This window comes from Oryzias latipes, chromosome 8 (genome assembly GCF_053564925.1).
Source record: "Oryzias latipes strain Hd-rR chromosome 8, Olatipes_Hd-rR_3.1".
Taxonomy (NCBI): Eukaryota; Metazoa; Chordata; class Actinopteri; order Beloniformes; family Adrianichthyidae; genus Oryzias; species Oryzias latipes.
This window is the reverse complement of record NC_136244.1, coordinates 16,723,290-16,746,063: the sequence shown is the minus strand read 5'-3', so window position 1 is coordinate 16,746,063 and position 22,774 is coordinate 16,723,290. Positions and strand designations below refer to the sequence as shown.

Sequence of the window (22,774 nt, the reverse complement as noted above, 5' to 3'; positions counted from 1 at the left end):
AATTACTTTTTATTATTCTGAGTCAAATTTCTCGAAGAATAAAACATTTACTGTGTTTTCTATGTTTTTATTAATACCATTAAGGGTGCCTTTCCTACATTATTATGCCTGAAAGTCCTTCTCTGACGTAAACGCCTTCGTATTTCTGCAGCAGCTGCTGCTGCGTTCACGTTTCCGGATGCCGCTCGAAATTCTCAGCTCCCATCTTGAGCCTGCGCCGAGGGCGCGCCGCTGCATCACACACACACATTCGCTCAATTAGATTTTAATGACTCTTCGCAGCCAAAATGGTGAAGTACATGCGTGTGCTGCGTGTGCCGCCGGCTTGTCCCCCGAAACCCCTCCCCCTGCCGCGCGCGGCGCCGCCAGCTCGTCAGCTGATCTCTGTTGTTCGATTATCGCAGCTGTTCGAGTGTCCGCCCCTGCGTGGTCCCGCTCTAACGGCGTAATCAGGGCGCAGGTGACACTCAAAGTCATTTCTACCGCACATTAATGAGTAATTATGAAAAGATCAAACTTATTTCACCAAAATTTAATTTCCTCTAAAGGATTTAAACCGTGGAAAAAGAAAAACGTGTAAAAAGAAAAACAAATGTCCATGAAAGCATTTAGTCATAAATATGATGTATCTATTAGTCTATTAAAACAACGTTTATTCATTTTTCATAACGCGCGTGCGTTCTTCACGCGGCGTTAGTGCGATAAATAGTCCTTTGTTTACACGCAGTCCCCCCTCTCTGCGGAAGGAGCTTTTTTTTCTAGTGCGGTGTGTGACTCCTACCAGCTGTTTCCCGCCTTGAAAGCCATCCGATCAGCTGCGCGCACACACACATCTACACACACGGCCATGCAGGGGGAGAAAGCAAGGGGGAGGGAGCGAGAAAAAGAGATGTAGAGCGCCACACACACAACGAGGGAACCCCATCAGCTGGAAGTCGAGTAACATTACAACTCTCAGCAACCTCAAAGAAGTGTATCAGTCCGACCAGGGATTTGTCTTTTGACTATACCGGCGGGGGACTATTTTTTCTTCCCAGCGTTTTGCTTTTTTTTTTCAAAGGATACTATATAATTTTATTTTATTTTTTACCGGGGGAGGGGGGGACCAAACTGGCGAGAAGGGAGCATGGAGTATTTCATGGTACCAGCTCAGAAGGTGCCCTCGCTGCAACATTTTCGGAAAACGGAGAAGGAGGTGATTGGTGGTCTCTGCAGGTGTGTACACATGCGCTTCAAATTATTTATTTTTTTGTACGCGTGAAGATAGTGCGCGCACTTAGCCATGTTGTTAGGGCTGGGCAACGTGCCTGATCTGATGTGTTATTGTGTATACGACCCTCTCCCGGGGACACGAGGGGGTGAATGTGTTTCAAAAGCAGGGATTATCATCTCGCCGGACACCTGGAGGTTCTCGCCCTGATTTAAGTGTCCCTTATGTGGAATAATTTTGCGCGTTTACCACTGAAATCGAAGTATTTTGTAGCTAACAAACATTAACCACGTGGTTCGTGCACACCACGCTGCTACTCCCCTCTAGAGCGCATCCCTCAACTATTTATTTACCCTCTAATAATCTTTTAGTGCCGCCTAAATGTGCTGGTGTATCCTACAAACACGAGATATTGGACCAGCGACCGCATTGTTGTCGGAAAGTGCTGATTTACGACGCCCTCGTCGTGGCGGTTGCCAGTTTCGCTCCAAGCAAGCCGAAGTTATTGTGGGTAGTGCGGCCATGCTTGTGGCTTCAGCTAAAAGTGAAGGGTTTGCCGTTGGTATCGTTATGATTCCTAGACTACTGCCCGCTCTTTTAGTGCAAATTGGCAATTCTTGTTACGGCCTTGTTACTTTAATAGGTGGTGATTGAGTTTGTGTAGCAGCGCGTCCTGTTCGCTGCCTCCACTGCGTCTTTTTTCATCCCGTAACTACCTCTGCCATGCTGCCTGCCGCATTGTTGTAATGGCGGAGGACAAGAAAAGTCTGCTCGGAGCGGGAGGTTGTGGGGAACATTCCTGAGAACGGGCACTATTGAAGGCCTTCAAAGACAGATTTCCCCCCACATGCGTCCGGCAAAGGGCATTTGTCGTTCGCGGGGAGGCATGAAAATTAAAACTGGTGTTATTAATAAGGGGGTGTGTATGTCGCGGAAGGCCCGTCGATACGTCCGCAGCCCAGTGTGTAGAGGGAGGCGGAGGGATCTTTAGCTGTTGCTGGCAGAGCGCGGGAATTGTGGGTAATGGAGTCTTTTATTTTCAATCCGTGAAGTACCCGTGCGGAGATTTGCCAAAAGACCGGGGGGGGGGGGGGGGGGATAAATTTATACACGTTATATTTATAATTTGTGCCATTTGTACTTGAACAATGATGCGGTGGGTTTTGACTATTAATGTTATCTCAACATTTGTAATTACAAAGGGTATTTCAAAGCACCAAACTGTAGTCTTTATCCTTTCCTTGAATTTTTCCTAAATATTTTCGTTTTTTAGATAAAATAAATAAATAAAGTTTAATTACATTTGAATACTGCCCTGACTGGTATCACTATTTGGTCACAAAAATTTCCGAAAGTAGTCATCTTGTGACAAATTTAACACATTTTTTCAAAAGTGTTTCATTTTTTTAATAAAAGTAATATAAATTGTATCTTTTATGACCCTTTGTTTGGTACATTGAAACTTTTCTCTAATTTTACCATCACACGTGTCTAAGCCCAGTTTTTTTTCTCTCGTTCTGACTGAATTAATTAATTGGATGTGCTGGTGCAGGACTCCTGCATGTGTTTGTATCGTTGCACACTTAGCATACTCAAATACAGTTTTTTACATCTGTGTGCGTACAATTGTTCCCTGTGTTTGCATTGAGGCAGCTGAGTCACTGCAGATAAGAGTGCAGCAGAATATAGTCCCTGAGGTTGGTTAATAGAGGAATTAGAATATTTCATTCAAACCGTTCCAATCCTTTCTTTGTGGGATTGGAGGATTTTTCTCCACAGTTTAACTGTTTAATCAACTTTGCATGACCCTATTTGAATGCCCAAAGCTGTATGTCGGACCTCCCTGGAAAGACACGATCCACATGATTTCAACATGTTTGCTGCTTTAACCCTTGTGCTACCTTAGATGACCCCACCCTTACATTGACATGTTCTCCCTACCATGACAAAGGTGGATAAAGGTGGAGAGATTTAATGCAATCCACGGAAACCAGGGAAGATCACAAACCATTGAAGAAAAAAGGTTCAGCGCACTGTCTAGTGGGTCTAGATGACCCAACTCCCAACGTTAAAGTGCCTAGGATAGCACAAGGGTTACGACACGCTTGGGTAAGGTCTGGAAGGCCTTTCCGACAATTTTCAGTACTACTCCTCAGATCTGAAATGAAGTTTAGGTGGTATTTAAAAACTAAAACAACTCATGCACACAACATTTTTCATCAAAGTTGATTGATGATATTAAATACAATGAATAGCCTTACAATAGTCCATCCTGGCTTTTTTTTATACATTTTTTAAAACTTTCAATATCAATTAATAACTTTGTTCTTTATTCCTTCTTCCAGCCTGGCCAACATTCCTCTGACCCCAGAAACAGCCCGGGACCAAGAGAGGCGAATTCGCAGAGAGATCGCCAACAGTAACGAGCGTCGGCGCATGCAGAGCATTAATGCCGGATTCCAGTCCCTCAAAACACTCATCCCACACAGTGATGGAGAGAAGCTCAGCAAGGTGAGCTGTGAACAACAGCTTGTGGAGCTGTCAGCGTCTCAACTTGCTGTTACAACCAAACTGTGGTGTTTGTTTTCAGGCTGCCATCCTGCAGCAGACAGCAGAGTACATTTTTACGTTGGAGCAGGAGAAGACACGGCTATTGCAGCAGAACAGTCAGCTGAAGCGAATCATACAGGTGGATTGTCCTAAAATACCGCCTGCATGCAAAGACATTCCCAAGCCTTTCAGTTTTCTGCTATTACAGATTGGAGTTTGCATCTAAATGCTCTATTTCATTTCTGGTCGCAGGAGTTTAGTGGTTCTTCCCCTAAGAGGAAGCGTGCAGAGGAGAAAGATGAAGGGATTGGCTCACCGGACATTTTGGAGGAGGAGAAGACTGAGGACTTGAGGCGAGAGATGATAGAGCTGAGGCAGCAGCTGGAGAAGGAGCGTTCACTCAGGATGATATTTGAAGATCAGGTAACACGGACGAAGCGCTTGCAGCGCAGACCTGTTTTCAGAAGCGCGTCCACTGATGTGTGTTTTCTGATGTTGGAAATAACAGATGCGTTCTCTGGATGCTCAGTTGTACCCAGAGAGACTGAAGGCGATCGCCCAGCAGTTCCACGAGCAGCAGGCCCAAACACAAAGCCTGGTGCTTCTGCAGCAACAGAAACAGCTGGAGAAGGACGTGACACCAGCCCATAGCCCTCAGGTAAGAACATCTGGCTTCAAACTTAAACCTGTTGATAACCTTCAATAAATCAGCCTATTTACTTGAGAATTCTGCACAAGACAGAGGTGCTGAGCATTGAGGGGATTCATTTAGTAGATAAACCATGATTTTCTTTAACATCCAAGGTTTCATCATACTATTTTCAAAGCATTCCCGGTGGTCTTTTAATTATGATTATGCTTTTTTGTAGCCAAAATAAAAAAATCGGTGTTGATTACTAGGACATAGTTTGTGCAGAGCGGAAGCAGGTTTTTTGAAATTTGTCTTTGAGTTGTGGGCGCGACTGTTGGCATGGAGTAAGCCCGTCTCCTATTCCTATGATCCATCTTTTTACACGCTCTCTAAGCTAGCTAACAGCCCCTCACACCCCCAACTTAACATAATCAGTGCAATAATTCGACAGTACCAGCTTGGACGAGGAAACAGAAGATGTACATTGACACATGGATGCTCAGTGGGGATTTTTTTGCCCACCCGGCGTTTTTTTACGTCACAAATAAGCTCTTTTTCAAATTGCATTTTCCCGTCTGCTCCTGATTTACAATGATTTGAATAAAGAAATAATCAAAAAGCAATTTAAGCTGAATTTTCTTAATATGTGGTCTTTACTGTTGCTTTTTTTGTGAGATAAATGAAACAAGAACTTGTTAAAAAAACACAATTTTGATCGGAGTAGGTCTTTAAATATCTGTGCTAATTGCAGAACTGTGTAGCTGTCAACATCTACGGCACTTTTAACAGCGCGTGAAACGAGCTGTTTACACATCCTACTGCAGTGTCCAGTTTCTGCAGGCTCACCTTTCATTCACATGAACCCTGTGTCCATCCACTCCATGTTCACCATGTCTCACCTTGCTTGATTTTACCTCAAATGAGTCAGACGTGACACAAGACCACCGCCGGGGACTCGTACTAGAAAATTAGTTTTTGTGCCTAACTGAATGATTAATAACGATGAAGTCAGGCGTGACCTTTTGGATTACTAACAGCTGCTGGGCTGTCTTCTAATGATCTGCACCTTTTATAGCAGTTAAGAAAAACCTCAATCCAACAGCTGCTCCAAAATCTGGTTCTTACGGAATCTGATGGTAAAACGAAGTGAACAGGGTAGAGACAAATAAATGTCATATTGGATGTTAAGTTGTTTCTTCTTGTCAGGTGTTGGCCCCTTCTACTCCACCTGAACCTACACACCACGCCACAGTCATCGTCCCTGCACCCGTTCAAACCCAACCCCATCACGTTACCGTGGTTACCATGGGCCCAACATCTGTTATCAATTCAGTCTCCACGTCTCGGCAGAACCTGGACACCATTGTCCAAGTAAGACTTTATTTGTCATTTTAGCATGTGAACACTAGAGGGCGCTACTGTCACTGACATACCTGTGATCCTCCTGGTCAACCTCAGGCTATTCAGCACATCGAGGGCACACAGGGGAAAAGCTGCGAGGAGGAGCAGAGGAGGGCGGTGATCGTCACCCCAGGACGCGTGCTCTCTGACGCTGCAGGCTCAGACACGGCCTCCAACAGCGACGGCCCTGATGACTGCACACTGCCTTGAGTACACCCCTGACGTCGTCTGGCGTACCACACTTTCATTCACGCACACACAAAAACAGAAGAAGCAGACTACGGCTACAGGATGCTTACAAACTCTGCATTCCTGCGAAAAGAACACTGGCAGGGTCGGCAGTCAGACTGAAGCACTCAATCTTAGTCTTTTTTTCTCTTTCAATAGACAGCAAGTTTTAACTGTGATAAGCTGCCCAGATAGATTTTCCCATGCAGGCATCTTTCTTTGCTTACCTGTAACCCCAGCGCTCTCACATAAACAAACGCATGTCTGTCTGTTGATCTGTAGAAAGATTCTTAGTGTTACTGCTTTGCTAACCGATTTAGAAAAGCTCTGTTCAACTGGATACAAGAATTTGAATGTCTGCAAAACATCTCCATTAACTACTAAGCCTTTTTTTTTTTTTCCTCACCTGACTGGATGGGCGGCCAGGTGGTGTGGTGCCCCACCAGGCCCAGCATCAGAGCATTTTCACTAAGAAAGATGTTTTTTGAAATATTTCTGCCTGAGACCCATCTGAGCTGTTTGGAGGGACACTGTGAGATCCTTTTTCACTCTAATCTACTCTACTTTGTCATATTTTGTTCAGTTAACAGATACTTTCAACTTGGGCTCACAGATGAGAGGGCACTTATCTCCTAATACCTGTTTTTTTATTTGTTTTTCTGGGCTGGCTTCCCGTTAGTCCCGCATTTGGTGTATACTACACCCATTCTTCCATTTACTCGTGACCTGTGACAAAAGTTCACTGCGTTGACCTTTATTGAGACCCCAACCCAGGTGCGTGTAAAAGCCACAGGACTTGCAGAAAAAAAAAGCTAATCTGTGAGTTTTGGTGAGTAACATCCACGCAGACGTTAGTTTGATTTTTCTGAAGCAGCAGAGCTCAGCGGTGCTCTAGACTCTGGAAGTCTACTGCCCATGACTGACATACAATCACTTGTTTGCAATCATAGGAGTTTTTTGGTTTTTTTTGGCCCTATCAGTGTATTGTTTTGTACAAATTTTGGGACATGTATAAAGTCAGAGTTTGCTGAAGCTATAAGGAAAATGCCCGGTGAAGTTTTTCGTTTAGCATGGAGGTGACTGGATCAGCTACTTTACCCATGTTCTATGCATTTTACTTTGTAGATCATCTGTCATATTGTGCATTTTTTGTGTATTAATCAAATTAAATACGTATATTTTCTGATTTTTTTCCTTTTAATCTTTTTCAAATGTGCTTTGTTGACTGAAATCCCAGTTGATTTAAAGAAGAGAAAGGCAGTGGCTCGCCTTATTGAAAGCCCATGGGTGCAGGGAGGCACTGTGAGGCCAGCCTTAACACAGCCCTGAACACTTCAATGCGTAGTGGCCACTGGAAAACCCACCATTTTTTTCTTATTACTTTTTAAATTGGACTTATAAAAACCTGGGCTTTCTTAAAATGCATATTTACCCACAAGTTTTTTTCTAATGTCCACTTATTTGTTTGCCTAAGAGTCCATTGTTTCGTAGACATGGTTAAACTCATGTTTTCTGTTACAAATTCTCACAATCTAAATTGGGGTTTTTGGTTGAAATTGATCAAATAAATATGCACTGTGAGCTTTCAAAGGCAGAAAGGAAAAAAATCTCACAGAACGAGACGTCAACATTCCATGAATAGAACTTTTTCTGTGATGTTGCTTTTTTAATAGCATTTGAGGGCTTTTATTTTGGCACACCCTAGTATTTAATACCAAACTCACCCCCCACATTCAAACTGAACACAGTTACTACTTTTACAAACAACAATGGCTGCACTGGAAGAGGAGAAATTAAATGATAGGAGGGAGTTTTCTGGATGGAGGGAAAAACTGTCTTTTTGCAAAGCCTCCTGAAATCAAAACGTTTTAACCCCTGAACAGGTTCGTCATTTTGTTGTTGTTTATCTTGCGTTCCAAAACCTATAGTGAACATATCAGATTGCCAGATTCGCATGGGGATCACCAAATGGGGTTAAAATTACAAAGCACTTACTGTAATAAAGTGGAGCATGCCTCTTCATATTAGTTAAGGGGCATCTCTTCAGCTGAAGCTCTTGAAGTTATGAATAAAAGCCGCACAGCTGTGTTATCCCCCTCCATGTCAGTCCTATATCCTGTCATGTTTACTATCTTTTCTATGTGACTTATATCCTGTCTTTGTTCATATATTGTCAATATCTTTTGCTGCTCATTTTATTTCCTCTTTTTTTTTATTAGACCTGTCGATTTGCATGGTCATCCAGAAGCTTTTTGTTTTCTCTCTTAAAAGATGTTTTGGGGATAAAGAGGCTTGTGCCTTTGTAAAGACAGAATAATAAAGTTTGTACTGTTTTTTTTAAACCCTGGTTTTTGTGTCTCTTGTCGCCGCCAAATCAATAGTCACTCTAACGGGTGAAGTTGCTTCTTTTACAGAGCGAACGCTGACCCAATCGGATGCATTTCCCTGATCTTCACTGCAACTCGAATAACAAATTGGATGCACATGTGTCTATTCCTGATTGGAGAAAATATGTTGAAGAGCCCCCCTCCTCTTCTGCTTAGCAGCTCATTGCTAAATTAAGACTGACCACTTTCTCTGTGACGGTCAGAGATGACACCCGTGATAGTGGCTGGCATCTTGCCCCATCCCAATGCTGAGCCATTCAACGTTTTTTATATTTTGGCAATAAATTCAATAATTGAAACGTTTTTATGTGTTTGGTGTGAGGTTTGGTTGTAAAATAAGCTACATTTGACAAAGAAATACATCATAGCAACATCCACATCAATCTAATAACTGGATTGAAAAAAAGGTTTTTTATGTGACAAAGTACAAATAATGTCCAACAAAACTAGTTTGAAGCTTAAAAACTTTTATTTATCCTCTTTACTCTGAAAATAACTCAAATTAAAGATTTAACACAAAAAGCAAGCTTAAATAAAGATGCATTGGTGGAGTTGCTGGAGCCTGTCCCAGCTACTGTTGGGTGAAGGTTGGGTACACTCGGGACAGGTTGCCCTTTTTATTCATTTTAAATTCCTTAAAAGCAAAGTCTTTATATAGGTTTTTAGCTTTCCAGTTAGCTGTTGTCTTCTCTTAAATGTTTGAAGCCACTTCAGTTTTCTCAGCATCATAAGCTCCCTCAGCTGCTTCATCACCAGTGCTTCTTTATAATCCTCTTCCTCAAAGCCTCTCCTATCTTATGCTCTGAAGCTGAAATTTCCTCAAAATCAGTTTGAATCAGGTCATAAATGTCAATCAAGAAGTTTACTATAAAAAAAATAAAATTCAGCAATGTTGTTTGTCAGTAGTGATTTTTGATTAAATGCTCCATCGAAGAAATAAAATACAGTGTCAAAGATGCAAAAAGAACTTTAAACGGACCATTACAGCCACCAAAGTTCATCATCTGTAATTTAAAAAAAAATCATGCAAGTGAATCGAAAAATAACAGAGTGAAATACTCAAATCATCCCGCTCAACCACCCGTAAAGAGCGTGAAGGATTAAGCTGGTATGGGGATGAACATGCATGCTGCGGTGCTTGGACGTGCCTCCCCAGATGGATGTGGTCGGGGTAAAATTCCTGCCATTTTGGGGGATTATTTCTACAGTTGAAATGTTGATTCCCATGGAACTGTGAGCTTATGTTCGGCTTTTAGTGTCTGTTTGAGTGTGATAAAGCAATAATCCGTCCAGCGCTCAGCTGTGTGAGAGGCTCTTGGCTGACTCAGGGGTCTTTAGGCTTCAGACTTCTACACTTGCCCTGAATCGGCTTGTTCTCATGCGATTTTTATCTTATAATCCATCATTATTTAAATCTTTTTGGCTCTTGAATCAAGACATAGGATTTTAGGTGAACTCCACCAACTTATTCGATTAAACTGTTAAAGCATTGTTGATGTGGACAGAATCAGGTCTTGCATGGATGCTAAGAAGGAGCTGCAGCCTCTCCAAAAAGAAAAAAAAGAAAAGTCCACTTTAAAGACTCTGTTGCACACTTGTTAAACATGAACACGCATATCTTCGTCCCTCGTCCAGCTGGCCCTCCGTGTGCCCCGCCTCTTCCCTGTGCGTGCACTTTAACCTTCCTGCCATGGTATATATAGTCTGTCTGACCACCGGAGTTCTCCTGGCAGCCATCATGAAGGGTACAGTCTGGATCTGCTGTCTCCTCTCCCTGCTGCTATTGCAGGCCACAGCAGGTAAGACTCAGAGAAGTGTTTTGGTTAATCCAGATGTAAGATCCAATGATCTGCTGGAAAACTACTCACCTGTGTCCAAATGCTTCAAATGAATGGAAGGCTGATGATGTCCAGATAGTTGTGTTAACTAAAATCTCCTCAGAACTCACTGGGTTTTTGTCTCACAACAATTCTAGAAGCGGACGGTTTTTTACATTCAGAGACTTTTCTTACGTCAGGTCAGAGTCTACTCAGGAGAAGTCAAAGCTGTTTTAGCCTGACTCCATGTCAGCTGTCCTGCAGCCGGGCAGCAGCTGATGGAAACTCTTAGCCTGATCAGAAAGGACAGGCCGGCCATGTGGGAGCCTGGATCACCGCTGAGCCTTTTTCTTATGTCATAAAAACCCCCATCATAGTCAACTTTATCACCGTGACTTTAATTAGTCGGAACCTGCTTTGTGAAAGTCCTGCTGTGCTGTTGAGCTCATAACTACTCCCAGTTTGCCCATTCTAAAAATGCGGTGTGGTTTCCAGGCCGGCACTTGGGCGGTTATTGTTACCCTTGTCTGTCACCCCTGCCTGTCCTTGGGGTGGCGTTCAGCTCCACAGTCCGTAACCAGGCTTCCATAATACGGGCTTCTGTCAGGTGTCTAAGATTGGAAAGCCTCCTGAAACCTAACACTGCGCACTATAGTACACCCCACCCCCACCCCCCACACCCTTTTCAGACTCTTCACCCCGCCCAGCATCATGCTCTGTGTTAGATATGCTGCACAGCTGCTGTCACTCTGCACTGTCACAATCGCAATTTATTCCCAGCAGTTGGCCTTTTAGGGACATGTATTTTCTTGGCGGGAGTGGTGGTGTTTGTGTGTGTGGGGGGGGGGTCCCACATGTTTTCAGACACCTGTGCAGGTATTTTTCAGGGTGCCTCAGTCTCCACCTGTTCTAAACAAAGTCTACTAAACTTATGCATTGAATTGAATGAGATTGTTACAGGATGATAAAGGGACAACCAGAATTCTCTCAAGCATTGAGTCTGAAAGTTTCATCCTATAAACCAACATTTTTATGGTAGTTTATTTAACTTTCTCGGTCATTTTTTGATATAAAACAATAATATTTTCTGTGATACTTTTCTTGATCCCAAAATATTTATTTTACTCTTGAAAATATCGTGATTTCTTATCCATTTTGGTGGCGTGAATACATCTTTTGAGGCTAATTAAAAACTTGTTTTCTCGTTGCTGCCTTGGCCTTTAGGTCATTGGTTCAGCAGTCCAACTTTACAGAATCATATCGTTTATTTAAAAAAAAAAGTGACACAGCTGGAGCGTGTTTTTTGGTAAACATCTTTTTCTCATGATTCATTAATTTAATTCTAACTGTCTTATTATGAAGAGAATTTCCCAGTCCCTGTTCCTTCATGAGTTCTCTGAGATTGTGGATGCTGAGCTGCTAGTGTGAGGTGCATTGTTGTTGCACATCCTGCAGGAAAATCAGAGAGATGAGTGACTGCTGCTCTGCAGGTGACTGAATCATATGAGCTTCTGCAATGGGACTCAGTTTTTAGACATAAAGCCTCACAAAACACATTAAAACCTTACAAACCAGACAATTTAACGACATTTGTTGAGTCAAAAAAAAAGCCTGCAAATAATGTATACATAAAAAAGTTGACTTTGGTGATAACTTTAATGTTCCTTGTCTTATTTTACCTTGTGGAAACCTGTTAAAAACTGTCAATATCATAACATTTTTAAGAGCTCTCATAAAAAAAGCATTTTAATCAAATGCATGAGTTGTTATTTTACTCCTTTAAATAAACAGATATTAATATCCTTCCTTGTGCTTCCTCTTAAACGGTGCATTTATAGTTGTATGCAATACTATCCGCCCTCAGTGCAGTGATGAGGGGAGATTGAACCCTTCCAAAATCTTGGCGTGAATCTGACAGCGTGCAGCATGTCTGGGACACCCCCATGTTTTTTTGTTGTCCTAGAGGGTTGGGGGGGGGGGGGGGGGGACACCAGTCATAGACAACTGCTTTAATATACACATCTCTTTAAGACTCCCTTCGGCCCCAAGGGCACCTGATGTCCTTTCTGACACCCTAACAGGCAAAAGGATCAACACATCAGTGGAAATTGCCTCTACTCTCAAATATGTTTTGCAGTCAGAATGAAAAGTTTTGAAGAGTTGGTTTTGCAATGCAAAAGAAATTCAACTTTTCCTACAACACAGGAAGCATTGAGCTCATTCATTTCAGTTTTTAATTCCTGTTAATGGAAGACAATCTATGGGGATGTGGATGTCCCTGAGTCTGACTACAGACTAACACTCCAAACCTTAAAATAGGCAGCAGTCATTCTGCCTCCTTCTCTATCCATCTTCTGACCCATTGTAGGACTATTTCTGACTGTGGGGGAGCACTTGCTTCTCAGGCCGTCCCACCTGTTGCCATCGATGACGCCTAAACTAGACCCTTTTAAAAAATATATAAATATTTGTTAGTTACCTAGTGAAGCAATGAATTTGCATTGTTGTTTTTTTTTAATATAAACTATGTTTTTATCAAATGAAACCTCATGCAATCTCTCTAATTAATCTGATTTGAATAAAATCACTTCAATAACCTCTTGACCTTTAACTAAAATGATCTGAATCCCCTGCAGCTCAAGTTAGCAGGGGTTAAGTGGTCTAACCTCATTTAATCTGATTTAATTGAACTAGCTTAACTTGATGCAATGATGTGTTACTTGATTTTGATGACTAAACAGTCCATAAACTGGACTACATAGCAAAGAAATGCCTGCTCCACTGCTGGTAAGAAATGGTGTGTCTGATTTGTCATAGGGAATTTGCACATACTGAGTGCGTGATGCTCCAAACTGAAGGCGAGCTGTGAAGCAGTGAGATCTGTGCGGTCACATTGCATGACGATTTTGGCTCTACTGGCACTTGGAGGGTTAATTTGAGCGCCATGCTCTGCCACAGAGTGGGAACATTAGCTCTCTGATCTTTGCAAAAGCTCCGATTCAGAGCCTTTACCGGGGACTGGAGGGTGATAACAAGTTCACAGCAGCAGCGCGGCTCGTTCAAGACGCCTGTGCCAAAAGATACAACTCTTTAGAGTGAAGACACAGAAGCTGGAGTGCGTTTTGGCTTTGGCTGTGACAGAATGAAAACAGGTCTGCCAGAAACCACTTTAGAGAACAAGCAACCCCTCAGTCTTCTGATGGATGACTTCACACTAACCTGACCCTTCAATAAAAACATTTTTATGCGTTTTTCCTTTGATTAATTTGGTTCGTTTTTATTCTAAAAGTTCTGTTTTAACCTTTTATTATTTGGCAGTTCTTTACTGTTTAGGAGAATTTTGACACGAATAGAACACGTTTTTCAATTTTCCCATTAACCTTTTCTTGTTCTTGCACTGATGTGTTCTGAAATATTTGTCTTTTTATAGGCCAATATGTTGCCACATTATCGACCTGTGCGGGCTTTAACTGTTTCATATCAGTCAAAAGTTAAAGTAAATGATGCTTGTAAACAAACAAACAAAGAATTTAGGATTTTGCTAGTTATTTACAGCACCGCTATTTCTGTCAAATCCATGAGCCATTCCAACTGTTGGTCTGAAACAGTAGAAGTCATTAAGAGTTCTGGCTTTGGTCCAGTGGGTGCTCCAAATCACTGCACAGTATAACACAACGTATAGCTTTACCTTTTCTGTTCACAAATTTTCATTCTTATGGCTTTGAATCTCAGATCTAGTGTTAAAGCTGTTGTAATTGAAAGTATTAAATTACTTTCTTCTTCCATTGGTTATTAAATGATTGTAACATAAACCTGCAACAATGAGAACAACTCCTTAGCCATAAAGAAGCAGATATAAAAAAGATATTTTAAAAACATAAGTTTTATAAAATTTGAACGTCTTTTACTCTGCTCTCCATTCCTTCACGTTATGCCTGGCAGTTTAAAATAAGCACCATGACCACATTTCTACAGCAGTCACATACTAAAACTGGACCACTCTGCAGCAGTGAATGCTTTTATGCTGTCTTTTATAGAGATAAAGCAGTACATCAAACTTTACATAACTTGCTGGGAGCCAAACATCAATTATAAAGTCTAGATTTGGTTTCAAAGCGCGTCCCATCCATCAGGATTTATTTGAGGGTGGCTCAAATGAGAAAAAAAGATGTAGGAGATATTTGGGCTGAATCTTTGAAGAACCACTTCAATTGGATGTATTTTTTCAGTATATCCTAAAACAGTTTCACTAAGAAGCCCCCAAATCATCACAAGCAGGACACTCAGGACAATCAAAAGCAATAATCTTACTTTGTTAATGCCAAAACATCTCTACATCATGGCATGAACTTCAAATAGCCTGAAATACTCTTTTATATCCCTTTTAAATTAAGATATGTTGAAAGTATTGACCAATTCTCTGTAAGCATCAGCTACAAAGAACACTAAAACCTCCGATATGCAATACTGGGACCTGGTTTGTCTGAATCCTGGACACACAAGGACAGTGACACTTTGATAGGCAGGTAAATATAGACAAGAACAGACAGAGGGCTCCTCATTATTATCTCATGTAGACACTAGTGAATGGATCACTCAGTTTAGATCTGAATCCGTCTTAGTGAAAGTGGGGAAGTCCCTGCCCCTGCCACATTTCTCTCTGCTGTTGACACAAAGCACATGGTGCTGCCAAACACATGTCTTTGTCTGCCTGCTTTCAGCATTTGTTGTCTAAATTAAGAGCTGATTGTGCCACCAGCTGTGATCAAAGTAATCCAATACGCTTACAAGTGAACCAGCATGTTCTCACTCATTCTCTCTGCCTCCTGTTTTATCTCATGGAATGAAACAAAAGTCAACCCCACTAATCAATTAGTTCATCAATTGCTGGCATTTTTTTCCACATTATGATTAATGGATGATGACTGATGCAGAAATAATCACTGACAGGACTGCATTTAGACACTCAGGGGGGGGTGTCTAGTGTGCTGACCATAAATAAAGTTGGGGGGTCAATCCTCAGCCACTCTGTTTACATGCTGACATGTCACTGAGGAAGGCTGTCCATTTAGAATATTTGCTCCCTGTGCAGGGTCAATCGTGTGCAACTTTAAAAAAAAGTACTTGATGCATGAAACTTCTATTCTGAAAAAAGACTGCAAGGTAACAGTAAAAGATGCATATTATATGTTGAAGGTTGAGATTATTGTTTACATTGTAAATTTAAACTGATGGACGGAGCAACAGTTCTCAAATCCCAAAAAAAAGTTAAAATGAAGACAAGTAATTATGAAATTTTTTGCAGCTATGTTTTTGGTCTAGTTTTTTGCATTGCAGTAGCTTAGTTACAAAATAATTAATCAATTTTTTTTATTTTACTAAAAATGGGAAGAAATAAAAAATCCACTCTGTTAGTCATATTCTTTTCTATAATTTGTGTTTTATTTAGCATTAAAGCTGTATTGAACTCCATTCATGTATAAGTGGTTGGCTACCTTTGCAGTATTGACTTTATCTGAGTAGCTTCAAAGTTCTCCAATGGGCATTTAACTCCTAAACTGTCTTTGATTTCTTTGATTGCTTTGTACTTTTTTTTCTTGATCACTCATTGCATCAAAGATTTGAAATTGCGTTGGTGTTGTTTTTAGAGGAGGAAGACCACACCTCTGTCTTAAGAGATACATCTCATATTGATGAGACGCTGCGGCTTGCAACTGAAGAGAAGGCATCAGACTATGCAGGTGAGGAAAAGCAATAATACATTTAATTCCTTTTTTTAATTTTCTTTTTTTGTAAAGCTTTTTGTAATAATTGCTTTTGACAGGCATGGAAATGTGCATCATCTTTATTCTACTTTAACATATGCTCTTTCTTTTACAAATGAAACAATGAATATGGGATTATTAAAATATTCCTGTCAAAATTTGATCTGAACAAACCTGTCTTGCCCTCACAGCCAGACAGGTCCTAGCTCAAGTCCTGCCTGGGGAAAGCACCAATGGGGCTCCTGTCTGTGTGCAACTTGTATGTTCTCCCCTTGCATGTGTAGGTTTTCTCCAGGAACTCAGGTTTCCTCCCACCGTAAGTGGTTAATTTAAATTGCCCCTAGGTGTGAATGCGAGTGACCTGCCCTCGCCAAAGAGCGAGACACCAGCTCCAGCAACACTTGACCCCAAAAAGAACAAAACAAGTTTGGAAAATGACTTGATGTCAATCATTAACAGTCAAGTTAATGACCGAAAACAGTCCAAACAAGACAATTTAAGTTTGTTTGTTTTGTTTTTTTCAGGGTTTTTTTTTATCAGAAAAGATGGAGCAGAGTCTGTAAAATCAATAAGGAACGTTCTCAGGGGAACTTTCCAGTAAGGAATTCTTCCCTCAAATCAAATACAAAGCAGCAGTACACAAAAAAACATGACAGCAGAACAAAGAACCACACTTTGATAGGAACCGTGGTGGATTGGTGAAAATCACAAGTCAGAAAACTAAGAAAGATTAGGTGAACTGAAGTCTCAATTGTTAAGCCAGCAAAACAAAAATGGGGGAAAAAAGTGATATTTGATCACAATAATATTTAACATTTAAAATGGAAAGTAGTAACAAGTATGCAAAGTTCCTAAACTCTTCTTATTAACTAGCTGGTTTATTTTTGCTGTTGTTCAGCGGCTATACAGACGTTGCGAAAGATCTACCACACATCCATCAAGCCGATGGAGCAAGCCTACAAGTACAATGAGCTGAGGCAGCACGAGATTTCAGGTATGCCAGAAGCCTTTTCTGCTGCTCTACTTTGCTTCATTTGGTTCTTTTGTGTGGGTTTTCTTGTTTGTTTGTATTGTTTGCGTGCCATCTTTCCATTTTTCAACAATGCACAACAGAGATCTGACTTCTCATCTTTCAAAAATACATTTCTGTTGCTTAGCTATTATAGTAAAAAGCTATTTTAAGTCCTAATTTAAATGATACCCAAAGTGGTATTTTACTGTGTTTTGTTCTCATTAACAGCTCAGAGAATATCTAAAACTTCCACAAAAATGACAAATGTCGCCCTCTTGTGGCCATCCGTGCACAACATTTCTGCAAATATGTTTGACAGTTTGTAGGTCAAATATGGGACTATACATCCATGATCCCCCACTCATTCATGTACAGTGACACTCTTCCCCTCCTTAATGCTTGTAGAAGTCTCACTGCCTCCTTCCCCTTCACTTCTCCCCTGTCCTCCTTTCATCCCACCCCCCTCCACTTCCCTCATCTAACAGCATACCCCGGACGAACCCTGGGGGACTCAGCCACAGGTGGGTGTGGACAGGGCTTACCTTTGCATGGCACTGCCTGAAGTGCTAAGCCCCTTCCTGTCACCCTTCATTTTCCACCCTTTTGCTTTTCTGTTGATGCTGAATCTTCTAACGTGCTTCACTTTGAGATGCCAATCAGGCTGGATTGGTTGGTCATCTCAGTGATTCATGAGCGGAAGCTTTGGTCCACAGAAAACTGTCAATTTAAAAAAGATTGTTATTCAGAAGAACCAAAATTTAGATAAACTTGACTGGACTGGTTTGGGTCCAAATGAGCTCAGTATTTTTTTTTTACATAATTCTGGAAGCATTGTATATATCAATTGGCTAACTGGTGCATTATGTAAATTGAAACTGTGGAGGGGTTGCATGCAGCTTGTGGCGTTAACAAAGAACGCAGCAGTCCAGAGAGAGTCCAGAGGTGGGATTGGGTGATCCATGTTCAGTTAAAAGTAAAGTTTCCTTTAAAGTTTTAGATTTTATTTTTGTAATAATCTTCCACCACATTCAGCCACATTCATATTAGAACCTGTGTCCCTCCCACCCCTTTACCATCTTCACTCAAAATCTGTTAGAAAGAGCAGTTCTTTTGCTCTGAGGACTGTGCATTTCTTGTTTTTTGTTTTGCATGACTAACAATATTGTCGGGCATTTTTTTGCAGCTCTTTGAGTTTTTATGATGTAGGATCTTAAACTTACAAAAGTTGCTGCTTTTTTCCTGCTAAATATCAGTTTCTCTATGATATTTTTTTTATTTAGCGGCAGAACACTGTAAACATTAGCTAAAGTTAAATACAAAATCCAAAGAATTTTACATAATTTCATTGTTCACAAAGTGAATATTTTTTTAGCACAAAATATTTTGCAATGTCGCTAAAGCCCAATGTACCATTAAATCAATGATCTTGAACAGGAAAATGATTTAAGATTCTTTTTATTTAATAGGAAATAAAGTCAGGCATGAAAGGGTTAATAGAGGCTTTATCTGTAGGTCATGTCACAGGAATGGCTCCCATGTTTATTGTACAAATCCTGTATTCTTGTCTTTAAATAATAATTCTTGATCCTTATATTTGCTAACAGTGAAACCTTCAGCCATTTTCTTCACTTTAACAGCCCTAACTTGACATTTATGTCAATTATACAATAACGTAATATGATATAGCCATAAAAATGTATTTTTGTTTGGTATCCTAAATTTTTCTCTTTAAATTAAAGTTTTAATGTCATCTTCTTCCTCTTTGATTTTTCCAAACAAGGCTAAGGTTTTAATCTGTTTTAATCCCAGATGGAGAGATTACCTCTAAACCCATGGTGTTGTTCCTGGGACCCTGGAGTGTAGGAAAGTCCTCCATGATTAATTACCTCCTGGGCTTGCATGACAGCCCCTATCAGCTCTACACAGGTATGATAAAGCTCATATTGTCACTAAAATCTTCACACGTTCCTCTGCACACTGACATGTTGCTTCTGTATTTGCTATACCGTGTTCTGTAGGAGCAGAGCCTACTACCTCTGAGTTTACTGTTATCATGCACGGGGAGAAGATCCGCTCCGTTGAGGGAATTGTCATGGCAGCAGACAGCTCCCGCTCCTTCTCCCCCCTGGAGAAGTTTGGCCAAAACTTCTTGGAAAAGTTGATTGGCATTGAGATGCCCCACAAGCTGCTGGAGCGTGTGACGTTTGTGGACACGCCAGGAATCATTGAGAACCGCAAGCAGCAGGAACGAGGTGTGAGACAGAGATTCATCCCGCTGCAGAGGCAGAAATAAAAGCAAAGTGACACCTCTGTGTCTGTCTCCACAGGCTACCCCTTCAATGATGTTTGCCAGTGGTTCATTGACCGTGCCGACCTGATCTTTGTGGTGTTTGATCCCACAAAACTGGACGTGGGTCTGGAGTTGGAGATGCTCTTCAAGCAACTCAAGGGTCGCGAATCACAGATCCGCATCATCCTCAACAAGGCTGACAATCTGGCCACCCAAGACCTAATGAGAGTTTACGGAGCACTGTTTTGGAGCTTAGCTCCTCTCATCAACGTGACAGAACCTCCCCGCGTTTATGTCAGTTCCTTCTGGCCTTATGATTACGCACCTGACACCAGCAGGGAGCTCTTCAAACGAGAAGAGATCTCCCTCCTGGAAGATCTCAACCAGGTGATCGAGAACCGGATGGAGAACAAGATCGCCTTCATCCGCCAGCACGGCATACGTGTGCGCATCCATGGCTTGTTGGTCGACCGCTATGTCCAGACCTTTAAAGAGAAGATGAGTTTCTTCAGTGACCCCGAGCTGGTCTTTCAGGAAATTGTAGACGATCCGGATAAATTCTACATTTTTAAATCCATTCTAGCCAAGACCAACGTCAGCAAGTTTGACCTGCCCAACCGAGATGCTTACCGTGACTTCTTTGGTATCAACCCCATCACCAGCTTCAAGCCCCTGTCTGCTCAGTGCTCCTACATCGGAGGCTGTCTGTTGGATAAGATTGAGAAAGCCATCACCACAGAGCTTCCTGCTCTTCTGAGCAGCATTAACTCTGGCAAGCAGCCGGGCCTGTCATCCTGCGAGGTCACCGGCTGCGGGGAAAAGCCAAAGAACCGTTACAGAAAGAACTGAGGAGCAGAGCAAAGAGTGGAGGAAAGTGCGGAAACAGAAAATGGTGAAAAGATGGGTTTGGCAGAAGCCATCCCCACTTTTGTCAGAATGCTTGTATTGCTGAGGAGAAGAGAGCAACGATTGGTTGTGTTTGTTTGTTTGTTTGTTTTCCCCTCAGGAGAAAAAAAAATGGGATGGTGCATTTGGGGACAGTAGAAATAATAGAGATCGAGGGGCGGGGGAGGATTTGATATGGCAGCTTGAGGATACAAGTGCTGATGAAATAAGAACAAGCCACTGATCACAGAGTTCTGTTAAGCCACACACTCACCTTTCCCCCTTTTGCTCGACCCCTTTGGACTGTCTGGGACTGTGAATTTGAGGATTAGTGACTTGGAGAGAGCGTGGCAAAAACAAAAAGATATACAAAAAAAAAGTAAATCCTAAGACTGAAAATATTTAAATGCCTGCTCCCTTGCATGTGAATGAAACAGGAAGTTGAAACAGAAATCTGTGTTGTAAAATGAAAAGAATTGCATTACAGCAGGCCAATTCCACGAGCTTCCTGAAGCTGTTCCTGCAGCTGTCTCTTTGTGGGTGCTATACAAAAGCTTGTGTATTGGGCTGATCATCCAGTCTATTTTGCTTTTTGTTCTTATTTTCGTTTTCCTCTCATTTTTGCATGTTAAATATCACATCAGATGCATGTCTATTTATTTTAAAATCACAAACATTTCCCTTTTTCAGTCTGTCTGATTCAATGCTTCCCTGTAACAAATGAGACCTTTAATCTCTGAGCTTTAATGTCTGTCAGTCTTGGTTGTTGACAACCTGTGAAATAAGCAGAGGTTAGAGTTTAAAGGTCAAAAGCTATTAGTTCTTCACTTCTTAACTGTTCGTTTGTATAAGTCTATAAATTTGCCAGGTTTTGGCAGAAATTCAATGCTGTCCTCGGAATGTTTTTTTTTCATTCAGACTCTCTCCAACCCTTTTTTTTCTCCAACATCCATGAAAGAAACAGTGATGGGTGTATCTTTGTTCCAGCAGAATCCATTAATTCAGCCTATTCTGCTGCAGGCTGGAAAGACACGTATTGATTACTTGCTGTGTAAAGTTCAAATGGGCCCTAAAGTGGGATGTGTAGGTGAACAGAATACACAAAAAAATGTATTTCAAAAAATTTCTGTAAGATTGTGATCCAGTGATTTCTTTAGTTTACAAAAATTGGAGGAAGAGGTAATGCTTCCAATATTGATTAACTGCAAAAACAGACCTGGATGGGATGTGATACCATAGAGTGTGATACTATAGAGCTACAAGTGTTCTTAAAGAAAGAATGTGTCATGGTTTATGACAAAGAAAACTGCAGACAAGATATTAGTAGCCTCATTTTTTATTACTTTTAGGTCCCTGGTTCTTTTTAAACATGTTTCCTTAAATGAAAAGCTTAAATCATTACATCATCTTTGTCAAGATTCAAAAACAAACAAGAAGCTGAACACATATAGAATGAAAAAATAAACAAACTAGCACATTATTTATTTTTTACCCATCAGCCATCTTGCCTGCAGAGAGTTGAAGGACAGAAGTGTGATGAGCTGCCAACCCAAAGCAAGCTTCTTTTTTTCTTCTCTTCCGGTGCTCCACTGGGTTTATGGCACGTTTACACTGTAGGTACAGATATTTTCCACTAGAGGGAGGTGTGCAAAAAAAACAAAACGGAAAGATGCTTCACAATGTTCAACATAAAAGAAATCTATAATGTTTAGCTTAGAAAATGCTCAGGCATCATTAATGTAAATTAGATTTTGAATACTGGATGCGTATGCCATCAAGTAATAGGCGTTTTCCTTTTGGACTACATTACTAATTAACCCAATTTTTTTGGGAATCCTGATTAACAAAAATAAAGATGTCAATTGGACCGAGGCACTAAAGATCTGTTGTTATTCTTCCAAAAAGTATTCAGAAACCTAAAGCTAGATACGATCACTCACATGTAGAAACCTGACTGTACAGATAAAGCATCTTTATCTGCACACCTTACATGCAAAAGCATGTCAAGTGTTTTTAATTGCACCAGCTTACATTGAAACATACAAGGCCCTGAGGTTGATCTCTGAGAACTAAGGGGCTCAGTTCTGCTGTGGGAAGCCTGTTTATGTGTGATATCTGCAATGCACCTGCAATTTGTCGTGACTTGAAGTTGGGAGGTGTGTGAGAGGTGAAGGCTGCGAGGGGGGAAAGCACGTTGGAAATTGCTTTTGGCTTTGAAAACAGTGCAGATTTGCAGCCATAGCATTTTTATTTGAGATGCCATGAGTTCTGTAAAGTGACTTTGAATCTAACAAGTTGAACGGAGATAAGGACTGCAATGTGAAGAGGTGCCTTAAATCTTTTGACATTTTTTTATATTATCATTAAAAATTAAAGTGTGAAGGATGAAAGCCTATTTTTTAAAAGAAAGAGCTTTGTGCAACATTTCAGAATTCCTTTTATCCTATTTTAGAATACAAAAACATTATATTTATGTACTAAAACAGTAGATTTACAATGAATTTAACAAAAATACTCACTCCTGTAGTCAGAGTCACTCCAGAATTGATATTATTTGGGGCTTAACCTTTAAATTTTGTAGATTAAAATTAAATTTTC

The 22,774-nt window shown here is 40.9% G+C and overlaps 2 protein-coding genes across 7 annotated transcripts; both read left to right on the top strand.

Annotated features, from left to right (window-relative positions):
* The first annotated feature begins 731 nt into the window (after nt 1–731).
* tfap4 (transcription factor AP-4 (activating enhancer binding protein 4)) lies at nt 732–8,362 on the top strand. Of its 5 annotated transcripts, none has more exons than XM_004071429.5 (7): nt 732–1,215; nt 3,556–3,721; nt 3,801–3,899; nt 4,013–4,183; nt 4,269–4,418; nt 5,598–5,762; nt 5,850–8,362. In XM_004071429.5, the coding sequence occupies exons 1-7, from the start codon at nt 1,127–1,129 to the stop codon at nt 6,000–6,002; spliced, it is 993 nt and encodes a 330-aa protein (XP_004071477.1). In that variant the 5' UTR covers nt 732–1,126; the 3' UTR covers nt 6,003–8,362. The 5 variants fall into 5 exon arrangements, with proteins under 5 accessions (XP_004071477.1, XP_011476481.1, XP_078807748.1 ...); XM_011478179.4 differs by having other exon boundaries at nt 751–1,215; nt 4,290–4,418; XM_078951622.1 differs by lacking the exon at nt 732–1,215 and adding an exon at nt 1,247–1,407 and having other exon boundaries at nt 4,290–4,418.
* A 1,739-nt stretch (nt 8,363–10,101) lies between these two features.
* srlb (sarcalumenin b) lies at nt 10,102–21,062 on the top strand. Of its 2 annotated transcripts, XM_004071430.4 has the most exons (7): nt 10,102–10,206; nt 15,873–15,965; nt 16,888–16,983; nt 17,487–17,522; nt 18,811–18,927; nt 19,020–19,253; nt 19,329–21,062. In XM_004071430.4, exons 1-7 carry the CDS (start codon nt 10,146–10,148, stop codon nt 20,138–20,140), a joined length of 1,449 nt encoding a protein of 482 aa, XP_004071478.3. In that variant the 5' UTR covers nt 10,102–10,145; the 3' UTR covers nt 20,141–21,062. The 2 variants fall into 2 exon arrangements, with proteins under 2 accessions (XP_004071478.3, XP_004071479.3); XM_004071431.4 differs by lacking the exon at nt 17,487–17,522.
* Nucleotides 21,063–22,774: the final 1,712 nt, after the last annotated feature.

What these genes read in the sequence shown, in the direction of transcription:
- srlb (XM_004071430.4), top strand. Translation starts at nt 10,146, where the DNA reads ATGAAGGGTACAGTCTGGATCTGCTGTCTCCTCTCCCTGCTGCTATTG. An exon ending in GCTATTGCAGGCCACAGCAG is followed by an intron (nt 10,207 to 15,872) that starts GTAAGACTCAGA and finishes TGTTGTTTTTAG; the next exon opens with AGGAGGAAGACCACACCTCT. An exon ending in GAAGGCATCAGACTATGCAG is followed by an intron (nt 15,966 to 16,887) that starts GTGAGGAAAAGC and finishes GCTGTTGTTCAG; the next exon opens with CGGCTATACAGACGTTGCGA.
- tfap4 (XM_078951621.1), top strand. Translation starts at nt 1,283, where the DNA reads ATGTTGTTAGGGCTGGGCAACGTGCCTGATCTGATGTGTTATTGTGTA. An exon ending in CACCAGCCCATAGCCCTCAG is followed by an intron (nt 4,419 to 5,597) that starts GTAAGAACATCT and finishes TCTTCTTGTCAG; the next exon opens with GTGTTGGCCCCTTCTACTCC. An exon ending in ACCTGGACACCATTGTCCAA is followed by an intron (nt 5,763 to 5,849) that starts GTAAGACTTTAT and finishes GGTCAACCTCAG; the next exon opens with GCTATTCAGCACATCGAGGG.